At 47.7% G+C, this 13047-nt stretch overlaps 1 protein-coding gene across 3 annotated transcripts in view; it reads right to left on the minus strand.

Annotated features, from left to right (window-relative positions):
• Mob3 (MOB kinase activator 3) overlaps positions 1 to 5861 on the minus strand; it is a 31843-nt gene extending 25982 nt beyond the window's left edge. The window contains exons 1-2 of one of the 3 annotated variants that reach the window (XM_077644740.1): positions 5773 to 5824; positions 1524 to 1665 (exon numbers count right to left, since the gene is read on the minus strand). In XM_077644740.1, the coding sequence (XP_077500866.1) occupies positions 1524 to 1580 (57 nt within the window). In that variant the 5' untranslated portion in view covers positions 1581 to 1665; positions 5773 to 5824. Of the gene's footprint in view, positions 1 to 1523; positions 1666 to 5772 lie in introns of all 3 variants that reach the window. The other 2 variants (XM_077644739.1, XM_077644741.1) reach the window with 2 other exon arrangements.
• Positions 5862 to 13047: the final 7186 nt, after the last annotated feature.

The raw sequence follows: 13047 nt of genomic DNA on the forward strand, positions 1-13047 counted from the left end.
GAACAGCGGCGTTCTGCAGTGATTATCATATTTTTCGGGTACCCGTTGTTGGCAAGATCCTTCCTCACAATTTTTAGTTCGGATCTGAGTGTCCTCGGGCTTGAACAAAGGCGGAAAGCGCGGCCGAAAAGTGCAGATGCAACAGAGCGTTTATGTGCGACAGGGTGTGCCGAATGAAAACTAAGGTACCGACCAGTGTGAGTGGGCTTGCGGTACACGCTCGTTGCGAGCCCATTGCTTGTTCTTTGCACAAGCACATCCAGGAAGGAAATGACGATGCTTCTCCAGGACGAGGCGATGTACGAAAAAGTTAAACGTGACCCCACAAAGAAGGTAGAGACAGAACTTCAAAGTCTACTTTCCGACGTCTTCAAGTTCATCCCACCAGAGAATAAGCACCTCTATTTTCGGCTGCTGTGCCACAACGGTTCGGCACCTGCTATCTACGGCCTTCCTAAGGTGCACAAGCCGGACGTGCCACTACGCCCTATCGTAGACTTTACGCGCTCTCCTTTGCATGCGCTCTCCTTTGCACGCGCTCTCCGGATACTTACATCAAGTGATTCGCCCTCTGGTTGGAAGAACAACGACGTATGTAAAGGACTCCTCCCATTTCGTCAACAAGCTTAAGGACGTCACTATAGACGACGAGGATGTCCTAGTCTCTTTCGACGTGAAGTCAATGTTTACGTCAGTCCCGGTAGACTTCGCAGTTTCATCCTGCAAACGTCTTTTAGAAAACGACGCCTCGCCCCCTTCACGTACGCCTTTTGAGGTTGTTGACCTTTGTCGTCTGCTCGATTTCTGCTTGCGCAACACGTATTTTGTATTTAGGAAGCAACACTACAAACAACTTTTTGGCACAGCCATGGGTGCTTCCGTCTCCGTCGTGTGCGCAAACATTGTTCTTGAACGCATTGAAGCAGAGGCACTTGGTTCATTTCATCCAGCCCCTAAACTGTTTCTCCGGTACGTCGATGACTGTTTTTGTGTGATTCGCCGACAGGATGCAAGCCATTTCCTTGAGCACCTGAACTCCTTTCAGCCGACAATTCAATTCACCAAAGAAGAACATTACTACACATGCGCTAATGACATATTACAAAGAGTGCCCAGACCACGGTCCACATTAATGACATTTGGACTGCAAGGCAACAAGCACGAACACGAAGCAATCTTGCTTTGGGCCATCTGAGCTGCGACGAATTTCTTGCCTGCTTGTTGGACTGAACTTATTTGTTTGCGGCACCAGACAAAGCTACCATGGGTCAACGTGAGTAACGTGCTTTGAGCGCTCCCACGAGTTTGAGTCAAGTGTCATTGCATGAATAATGCGGCGGAGTGCTCCAACTCCTCTTCGGAAGCGGCACTCGTCGGAGTAAGTGGCGGCAACTGCAAAAAGTCTCGACCTGAAATTTCGACCTCACTGAATAACGACCTCACTCAAACTCAAACTCATGCGTGAGCCTGAGGTCTGATTTAATGACCTCATGCACGAAATTTCGAGCCGAAGCTGACCTCACCTCATGGCGTGAGGTTGAGGTCATTTTGAGGTCAACCTGATGAGGTAGAAACCGCATGAGGCTGCCCACCTCTGGTCACATCTACCATGGGTATTGGAATGCACCAAGGGAAGCATACCGGGTATCTGCTTCATGAACTACACTGCAGAGTTGAAAGTAGAAAGGATTACATAAGTTGCTGCAACATGCTTGAAACATAAACAGCAGAAATAAAAAGAAGGGTGCACGGTGGACACCAACACAGCTCACAGTGTCAGCTGAATATTAGTGCTAAGAGTCCTGCTTTTGCAGGTAACATGCCTCAAGCCCATCATAGCTATGAAACACTGTTAGGCATAGACATTTAGCACCATTAACCCGTGCCACTCATGTATGACATGAAGAGGTAACTGTACAACAGAGTCAGCAAGTGGTCAATGAGAATGCTCTAGCTGCACAAACACATTCTTTATTTAACTGCACTAGAACTTCCTGGCTTGCTTCTAGCCACAAATTAACTACTAACCCCAAATTTAGGCCCCAGAGCTTTCTTTTAACTAGGATTATTCAAGGTATGCTTCTGCAAAGTGCAAGCTAAGAATCAGCCGCTGTGAAGACACTGCAAAAGACTGCTCAGGCGGCAAGGAGCTTTGAGAGAATGGAGATTACTTTAGCACTGTAATTACCCAACAGTGACTTCAGTCTTATACGAAAAATTATTTTGAGATATTCATGAAACAGGCATCGGAAATAAACCCTACCATATTAATTCACTGATCCAAAAGAAATGAACCATGGTCATATTCATGCGATGGTTGGTTTATGGTACCCGCCGCGGTGGCTCAGTGGTTAGGGCGCACGGCTACTGATCCAGAGTACCCGGGTTCGAACCCGACCGCAGCGGCAGCGTTTTGATGAAGGTGAAACACAAAGGCGCCTGAGTGCTGTGCGATGTCAGTGCATGTTAAAGATCCCCAGGTGGTCGAAATTATGCACCTTTTTCTTCCTTTCTTCTCTCAGTTCCTCCTTTATTCCTTCCCTTGGTGTCCACCAGAGATCTGAGACAGATACTGCACCATTCCCTTTCCCAATTTTATCAGTTTTTTGGTTTACAGTTTGGTTCACGAGGGTTTAACGTCCCTAAGCAACTCAGGCTATAAGGGACTCCGTAGTGAAGGGCTCCGGAAATTTCAACCACCTGGGGTTCTTTAATGTGCACTGACATTGCACAGCACAGTACACGGGCCTCTAGAATTTCTCCTCTATCGAAATTCAACTGCCGCAGCCGGGACCGAATTTGCATCTTTCGGGTCAGCAGCCGAGCACCATAGCCACTGAGCCACCGCGGTGGCACAATCATGTGAATATCAATCAATATCTATTACTACTCTCAAAGTAAACAATGCCATGCAAGGAGGATGCCAGATAGGCTCTTATGATATCCCACGGACTGATGCGCCACATATGATGTTCATATTCTCTTCACTTTTACTTGTCAGAAACAATGAACTTGCATGGTAGACAGCACTAGCACTTAGCCCAATAGCAACGTTACAAGGCTCACAATGGTGTACATTCATCTAGTTTGACCACGTAGTATCTGCAGTGAGATTTCTTGCTAGGCATTATGTAAATTTCCAAATGTTTTTGCAGTTGCCTCGGGCAAAAATTGCTCACTGCTGTGTTGTGACGGATGCGCATTAGCATTCTAGTTTAACAGCAAAAAATATAAATCCCTTACATGTACTGACAGCAACAAATCAAATGCGAATGAGAGAACAGAAATGCCAGCATAGAAGCACAGATATATATTAGCTCCTGGAGAGGAAATACAAGGGAGGTTGATTAACACTTCAAAAGTACAGCCTTCATGCCTTCAAATTGAAATTATCCAGCTTACATAGTGCTAAGATTCCCCCGGCTAAGGTTTTCTCATTTTTCTGTTCACATCTCAGTTCTCGTCACGTTTCATTTATTGCTGATCGTACCTTTCTAACTCGATCAATGTAGCAAGAAAATATTCAAGCAACTTGACCTTACAGATAGCGGCTACAAAATGGCCCATTCAAATTGTATTCTGCTTGGCAGCAATCTTCAAGCCAACTTGTGTGTTAATACCTATTGGATCCGAAACTTAACTGATGAGAATGTACAATCACTGGGCGGTGCATTCAACTCTAGGGAGGGCAGTGGCTTTTTCTTTCTGCTTTGACATGGCACCTAAAGCCTTCGCCGCTGTCTTTGAGATGCTGCATGGCAAATATGAAGTGCCGAAGAGTGAAGGAGGATGTCGATCCAGCATGACATACTCAATACAGAGAATTATTGCCTTCATTGCAGCCTAGGATGATAGAGTGTTCACATTTCTTCCCTAAGAGGCAGCCAAGTATATAGGAACACACTAAAACCGTGGAACAAAAAAAAAAACAGTCACCAGGAATGTGTGCCATACACACGCACATACACACTGCTGCCTAGCTGACGACGTATACATGCATCCACACTAAGGAGGGTTCACCGCAGTGCCGCAAGGCGGCCTCAACTAAAATTTCCATCTTATAGAAGTAAATCAAAGACACTTTCCACAAATCTGCAGAGCTGAATGGCTTCTGGCACCAAATTCCCTCAACTAGACCCCAGAAGCCCTATTTCAGGCCCCTTTTTCTGGCACCACCTTGAAAACTCACAATTAGGAAAAGTGGGACAATTATGGTTTTCAAATTAACGAAAACTCCATAAACATTATACCCTTTTTCACTTAATTTCACTCCACAGTTTTGGCTGATGTGCTGTGGAACATCACTCAGGGGCACTGGGCTAGCACCTGATCGTCTAATCCGCTTATCGTCACCTGCTTCGATGCCCAAGCTACACGTGGTGCACCATCGTCAAGGCGCCCATGACGTCACGTGCAATTTATCTGTACGCAGACTCGCGTGCGTGCGACATTTCCCAGTTGTTCTACCTAGCGGCGCAGGCAGGAAAAACCCTGCGGCCGACGACGCAGCGGAATGTGGCAGCCACAGCGCGCGAAGACGGGCAGCCCGGATGCGAAATGGGCCCCGCGCGGAAGGAACTATCGCAGCCTTCGAAAAGATAACAAGCTTCCTCTCCCACCGCGTACGCCGACGCTGGAAGCGACGTTTCCCTAGCCGCAAACGCGTTTCCCGAGGTAGGCGGCAGTCAATAAACAACTTCCGAATATAGTTTCTCCCTCCCCTACCATTTACCTCCTTTTCGTTTCTTACATACTGGTAAAATTCCCCAGCTGCCCGCACAAGCTTGCACGGCAAAGCAAATGATTACCACGCCACACATGCTTAAGGTTTCGTTCTCTTCTAGCACCTTTCGCCCGCACCGCACAGCAGTGGGAGTATGAAGTTGTGAAAAAGCTCACTTCGGCTGGTTTCGCAAGGCGCCAGCGCTCGATTAGCTCGCGGGAAAAGATCTGCAACGCCTGTCTCTGAACAGCAGCATCGTAACCGAAAAGAAGAGTCGACTGAGCAACGGGTAACCCAGCTTATGGTTTTGCCAAGTCAATGCCATGACAGCAGACCAGACACGCGGGACTGGTGCAACAATTCCAAAGACAACAACGTACAGCGATCTCGAGAGCCGTTTGCATGACGTCAGAATGAGTAACCAACGACCGACCACATGTGAGGGCCTTATGGGGGTGGTATGAATACGCGGACGCTCACGGCAAGCTTCGGGCATCGGATCAATTCCACGGACTAACGTTTCTTTAAACTACAACGCCTCAGAGGTCCTCTCAAAACTGTCAAGCGACAGCTTCTGCGCCACTCTCAACTAAGTGAACCTAAATGCACGTATAGAAAAACGAAATAAATCTGACCGAACGGCACAGTGCAATAGAGTTCATTCACACCTAAACGCGCGACCGACGTCTATAGCTTGGCAGTGGGCGTGTGTTGCAACTCGAAGCCGAGATCCTTTCGACCTTGGAGGCTGCACTCCAAGACCTCGAATCCGAGATAGTTGGAAAGTGTCTGCCGGGTAAATACGAGTCTTCTCCAGAACTTCCGCGAGGCGATCTAGCAAAAGGTCAACACGCAAGCAACTAAACATCTCCGATTCCGGACTGCGGAGATCACCAGCTGCCGCAAGGGCATTGCGCCGAAACTGTTCAAGGCATCGATAGCCACGAACTCCTTGGCTTAGAATGTATGAAGGCACACATCACTGACTTATTTCCGCACAAGAAAGCTCTCGCAAAGGCCTGGCAACTTAGAAGTAAGTCAATAGTTACCTTTCCCTTGTGGAAGAAGTCCACAAAGCTCGCCATCTTGGGTAGACGCTACACACCAGTGCATGGACATAACAAGGATAAAAAAAATCTCTTTGAAGTTGCATGTGTTACAGCGCCATCTAGTAGAAATTGATTCATTCAACCGGTCTTGCTCGAAATTTGAACAAGCTACGAAGTTTGTTCCTATAGTAGCATACGACTTAAAGAAAAAAAACAGCAGCTGTTAACATTGAGCTTATCCGCGGCGTACTGTTAGGTGTCTAGTAGTGTACCACTCCGCTAGCCAGTAAAAAAAGTAAACGAAATCATCTTTTTGAAGGGGCCCCGGAACAAAAGACCAGCACTTTGTTTTGCCTGTTGGTTGCATAGAATGAGTTATAGAGATGCTATTAGCATCGGTCGTACAGCATTTACTCCAGTTTTTGATATTTTAATTAGCTCGCCAAAAAAAATTAGTGGCGCTGAGGGTGTCACCATACAGTGGCGGTTTTTAGAAGTGGACATGACATCACTGGGCGGGAGCTTGATGATAAGACAAACAGTAAATATTCTGCAAATTGTGTTAATAAATGTTGTGTTAATAACAGAGATATTTTTAGAGTTTTATGCTACATAAACAAAACCAACTTAATTGTTTGCCCAAGATAAAAGCGCTGTAAAGCAAGTAAAACAAAACTGCACCACCAGAGGCTCTGGCTATTTTTCGCATCGAAGGACTTTGCGCCTCTCTCTGCACACGTACTCCATCATTAACGTTATGATTGCGTTGGCTACTGAATATATTTGTGTAGAACTCTTCGGCTACTTTAACTATCTTATCCATATTGCTAATGACATTGCCCTCGAATTGTCTCTTAACGCATACATCTGGTTTTTACCTATGCCTAGTTTCCTCTTCATCGCTTTTAGGCCACCTCCGTACTTTAGAGCATGCTCGATTCTCTCCATATTTTAACTTCCTTATGTCGGCTACCTTGCGCTTATTTATTAACTTCGATAGCTCTGCTAGTTCTATTCTGTCTGTAGAGTTATACGCCGTCATGCTTTGACGTTTCTTAATCAGATCTTTCGTCTTCTGAGATAGCCTGCCGGTATCCTGTCGAACCGACACACCGCCTACTTCTACTGCGCACTCCGTAATGATAGCTGTCAAATTATCGTTCATTGTATCATCATTAAGATTGTCTTCCTCAGTTAAAGCTGAATATCTGTTCTGCAGCGATATCCTGAATTCCTCTATTTTCCCTCTTACCGCTAGGTCGTTAATGGACTTCTTCTTTACTATACCTTCTTCCGTTCCCTCTTCAAGTCTAAGATAATAGTCCTCTATAAAGTCAGCAATACAATTCCATTAAGGAAGGGCGTCAGGCAAGGAGACACGATCTCGCCAATGCTATTCGGCGCCTGTTCCAACGAGGTATTCCGAGGCCTGAATTGGGAACAGTTGGGGATAAGAGTTAATTGAGAATACCTAAATAATCTGCGATTCGCTGATGACATTGCCTAGCTGAGTCACTCAGGAGATAAATTGCAAAGCATGATCAATGCTTTAGACAGGCAGAGCAGGACGGTGGGACTAAAAATTAACATGCAGAAAACCAAAGTAATGTTCAACAGTCTAGCAAGGGAACAGCAGTTGACAAACGACCTAGCACAGGACACTTATGGCTACTCTCTATGCATCTGAGAACGGCTTTGCGTAATCGATCCAATCGAACGATTGCACTCTACAAGCTTTCGTTTCTGCCCAAGGAAAGATGCAAAGAAAAAAGCCATTCGTTTCACAATTAGCAGTGCGCGTCGTCAGCTTGTGGAGAATGACAGGGCGGCGGCACCAGATGGCGCCACGTTCTCAACAGCGCGCGCGCGCGCCTTGCTCGCCGTGGCGTTCCTAGCGGCGTTTCTACCATGGCGTTCCTAGCGGCGGGCCATGGTAGGCGGCACGTAGGCGGTAAGCAATAGTAAGCAGTAGCGGTACGCGCTATGCTAAATGTATCTATAACGTTGAGGGACTGCGCCGAACTCCGAGAGAACGATGCCTTCAGGTCGAGCATAGAACTATCGCGTTTCCTCGGCACGACGCGTCGAAGTTCGCAGTCACGTGGAGTGCAGCTGCAGGGCCGCTGCTCGGATGTGTGGGCTTCTGATCGGCCAGTCGACCATTCTGCAATGGTTTTCTCGTTTCACAAAGTGTGTGTGTGTGGGTGGGGGGGAGGGGGGGCTATATTGCATCAGCCAATATGCGGGCAAACACGGCTGCTTTTGTCTCCGCGTAGTACTCGATTTTAACTCCAGAATGTTCGATCTTAACGCGAGGGGTGCGACTTATATTTTCGAGTAAACGTGTTGTTATGCCCAGGCTCTTTTGAACTTCAAGGGCTTTACCCCTAAAGATAGGTTTGTAACCTGCCTCGGTGGTCCGGTCAGGGGGCCGTCATCTCGGCCACATTGTTCAATCTGGCCATGGTCGGGTTGGCCAAGAAGCTCTTGGAGATTGAGGGGATTAAGCACACCATGTATGCCGATGACGTGACCATATGGTGTCCCGGGGGTAGTGAGGGCTATATCGAGTGTGTTCTGCAAAAGGCAGTAGATGTAATCGAGTCTTATTTGGACCCGACGGGATTAAGGTGCTCCCCCTCCAAGTCGGAACTGTTGCTGTACAGTCCCACTATAGAAGGGGGCCCAAGCCAAGGGGATAGATCCCTGTGGACAAGCTGAGCATTCAGTTTCGCACAAGAAATGGCGATCTCATCCCTAGGGTAGATAAGATCAGGGTTTTGGGGATGCTGATTGAGTCGAACGGCGCCAACACGCTGACGATCCAGAAGATCATTGCCAAGACAGAAAATGCGGTATGCCTAGTGAAGAGGGTGGCCAACAGGCAGACGGGGTTGAAGGAGGATAGTCTGATTAGGCTTATGCACGCATTTGTACTGTGTCACTTTACTTATGTGGCGGCCATGCACAAGTGGAAACCATCAGAGAAGGAGAAGCTTGACACGCAGATCAGGAAGATCACCAAGAAAGTGTTGGGAGTGCCGATGTGCACCAGCAACGACCGACTTCTCCAGCTGGGAATTCATAATGCCTTAAATGAGATAGCTGAGGCTCAGGAGAGGACGCAGATGGTGTGTCTCTCTACGACTACCGCCGGTCGACAGATTCTGAGAGAGTTAGGTGTTCCTCAGGAGATTTCGCAGCTTCACGTCGGTATTCCCTTGAAGGTCCGTCAGCGGTATCATGTCAAGCCTGTTCCCAGGAACATGCATCCGGAGCGAAATGTGGGTAGAAGAAAGGCCAGGGGGGCTTGTTTGCTGAGACTCATTCGTGATGAGAATCAGAAGGCTGGCTTCGTCGATGCTTCATTTAACGAGGAGAGGAAGGTGTTTACCGTACTTGTCGTGGACAATGAGGGCAGTGGCTTTAACGCTGCTACCGTTCGGTCTGATAGGCCAGAGGTCGCGGAGCAAGCGGCTATTGCTCTCGCCCTGGTTGACAGGCGCAGGCCTTTTGTATACAGTGATTCAAAGTCGGCCGTTAGGGCCTTTGAGAAGGGCTCGGTGGCAAAGGTTGCTTTTAGGATTATGCAGACCTGTGAGATATCTCAACACTACTTATGTTTGTTTCCTGCTCACCTTGGGATGATTGAGGGAGCCCCTCCGAATCTCAATGAGTCCGCTCATGAGGCAGCGCGAGATCTTACCCTCCGCTCTGCCCCGCGCCACGGCGTGGCGGTACTCCCCGAGAACAGAAACTCCTTCCACATACAATGAGATCACGAAGTATTACCTTCTTAATCGCAGGGTTTATGGTTTGCCGCATCCTAAACTAAACAGGGCTCAGGCACTTACATTACGCTTACTACAGACTGGTACCTATCCTTGCCCACGGAGGTTGAACATGTTTTATCCTGAGACGTATACGGAGTCTTATTGCCAGGATTGTGGCGATTTAGCCACGCTCGAACACATGCTCTGGTCTTGCGCAAGAATTGAAGACTCGGCGATCAAGGACGCGTCCAAGTGGGAGGCTGCACTTCGCAGCCCGGAACGGGATGAACAATTCTTGGCTGTCCAGCAGGCTCACGACGTGGCCGTGAGGCTCGGTCTTCCGGTGCCGACGTGGGAGTGTCCCGCTTAGTGGTTACTTATCACTACTTTCAGGACCCAATAAAGTTTTCCATCCATACATCGGTCGTCCGGCCGCACAAGGCGACGACATACGCCCCAGAACGCCTGCCAAGATTTCGTTTCGTGGCTGCTAATGCCGGCGGCGCGCTCTCCCGTCAAATATATTTGTGGAGACGACCTGTGTCCGGGTTTCTTCCCCAGACGCTCATTTGAAAAAAAGAAATGTAAAAAGAAAAACTAGCAGATTTAACAAAAAGATAATTATATCAAAATTAAATTTAGCTACGTTTGATTTCTAAGGAGGGTAAAACTGAGCGCAGAAGCATGCAGTAAGCCAAGAGCAAAACTCGAAGTCGTCTCACTGCCAATTCAACATTACGACCGCATAAATTTCAGGCTGTTTTGCCTACAGGGTTAGCTTTTGCACGAATTTATCTTTCACCAGGCCTCTTGTTTCTCTGACAGGTTTTGCGAGTATGTAGGAAATTTACGTAGTTTTACGAGCAGTAATTAAAGTTATTCTCATTTTTAATGCTCTGTATCGGCATGTGATACGCTCGGGGTTACAGTGTTAGCAGCTACCCTTTGTCGCGTCATGTCCGCTCCACGGGGGGATGTATATTTCCAGCGTTTGACTTGCACACAATTGTCCACAACACATCGAATTACAGTCGCCTGCCGACGATGATAAAGAAACCTCTGCCACTACCGCACCGCCAGCCACAACTAGAACAGCGGGAACGCCATAGGCGAGCGGATTTTTTTTAAAACCTTTATCCACAGTACTTGTCTTGCATGGAGATTTTCGAAGCCAGTACAGTTTATTCTAATAAGGCAGAAATTACTCATTAGCCTTCACGCAAGCGCATCCATACGGCTACGAAAGAAAATATACACGCTTCCACAGAAACTTCCTTCTCAAAGAAAAATTCGTCCCGGTCCGCGGTTCGGACCCGAGATCACCGCAGCAGTCGCTCTACCACCTGAGCTAGCCGAGACGGCGAGCCATATATGGTAGAGGGATTTTTTCTTCAAGTACGAAATTTCCGTAGAAGGTCTATAGCTTCACAGCCGTGCGGCTGCGCCGATGTGAATGCTGTAGCGAGTAATTTCACCCTTATTAGAGATCGACTGCACCCTGAACATTAGACCAACACCGTTCCCGCTTCGAGTGGTTGATGAAACAGGTTTGGTTTACGGGGGTTTAACGTCCCAAAGCGACTGGGGATATGAGGGACGCCGTAGTGGAGGGCTCCCCCGACCACCTGGGGATCTTTAACGTGCGCTGACATCGCACAGTACACAGGCCTCTAGAATTTCGCCTCCATTAAATGAAATTCGACCTCCAGGGCCAGGGTCGAACCCGCGTCTTTCGGGTTGTGCGGACTGCACAAAAATGAAGCAACGGGACTGTGTACCATGGTTCGAAAAGACGGAATTTCTGGCCAGATTGAATGACAAATGGGAGCGTCTCGTCGTCGAAACTTTTTACATCGGCACCACGGACAACTGTGTTAGCAAGGCTTCCATTTCCTTATCATCCAAAGAATTTTCGTTTTTGCGGGGGCATGTGTAGCCTAGTGGCCTGTTTGTGCCCTGGTGATTGAGCAGTGCCTCCTGATTGCGTTTGATGCTTTCGTTGTTCATTTGATTAGCGATCTCAGTTTTGTTTCGGTTCTGTCATGGTTTGAGATGTTTTCCTACGCTTCGGATTTCATTCACCCCTCCCCCTTTTTTAAAACCGTTGTTGTCTTAAACTGTTGTCCCGTCTTTCATCTTTTTGTTTTTTAAATGACTCGGTGCATATTTTCACTGTTTTTGTGACGTAGCTTCTTGAGCTGATTCATGGTGTTTTTACCCTTTTGACCTGGTGCCTTTTTTCACTGTTTTTTATTTTATTTTTTTTGTTTTTTTTTATTTTGACGATAACCGATGTGGTTGTTCTTGTTTCCCGTTTTGTTTGCTTTCAAAAGGGGGTGTGCTTCGTCTCTTGGTTTTGGTGTCAGCACCTGCGCTTGTAAGCGGTTCGAGCTTCAGTGGTATCAGATGGCTACAGTGGTGTGGTTTTGTTTTGAATTTTCTTACTTTGGAGAACGCGTAATTCTCAAGAGTGCACTGTCGCTAAGCGTTCCTTTGCTTTTTGTTTTCATAGAAAGGGCCGGCCCGGTATAAGATTATCTCGTAAGCGTTGGTTCTTGTGTGGTCTGTTTATCGCCTGGGCAGATTGTCACGTGCCATATTGATCAGATTTGAAGTGCGTTGGGATCGCTATATATATTTGCCTTGTATTCCTTCCTTTAGTAAAGTTGTAAGTCTGCGTTAGTGTGTGTCTGCCTCCCTTTCGTCCGTGTTCTTGTTGCGCAGTTCGTCTTTTTTGCATTATGATCAACCAACTAGCCCGACAAGTCCTGTTGTAGCAGCCGAGAGCCGTAACCACCGAGCCACCGCGGCGGACTGGTTGATGAACTAGTCCCCATGCTAGCCGTCCCGGTGAGATAGTTGTCCTGGGTTCCGACCTCGAAACAGGACGAATTCAACTACGGAGTTTCCGTGGCTGCAGCCGACTGGGTGGATGCTAATGGTGCACTCTTTCATTACAAACCTGCTCTACTCGGGGGGATTCCCCCGAGCATTGGACATCCATTCCGTTGCTTATGAATATCGCTGTCAGCGGGTGAAGTTCGTCACATGGCGACTGATGTGCGAGCAGAGCTCGTCGGACGGCGAAGGGGCCGCGTCTGCCGTCCGTGTCATGCAGTTCTCTCTTTGCGGCCGTGCGCCATGTTTTCTATCCTCGACTCTATAATCGAGTGGCGTGACAAAATAGAACACTTGCATCCTCTGCCACGTGGGCCGTTGCTGTAGCACATCAGCTAAACATGCCGAAGGGCTCAAGAGCGTGCGGCTGCAACGCAATAAATACTGCATCCTTCGCCTTTCAAAGCCGCAGGATATACTAGGTGCATCATCAAAAAGGACTCTCAACAGTCACTCAGCTACTCGGACTAATACATGACATCTGCATGGACAACCAGAAACAAGTCGACCTCACATTTCTACATTTCTCGAAAGCTTTTCTACCGGCTATCGCACAGAAAGCGCATTCACATCAGGTAATAATAAGTTAAGTGTATAAAAGGCT

The sequence above is a fragment of the Amblyomma americanum genome, chromosome 11 (assembly GCF_052857255.1).
Source record: "Amblyomma americanum isolate KBUSLIRL-KWMA chromosome 11, ASM5285725v1, whole genome shotgun sequence".
Lineage (NCBI taxonomy): Eukaryota > Metazoa > Arthropoda > Arachnida > Ixodida > Ixodidae > Amblyomma > Amblyomma americanum.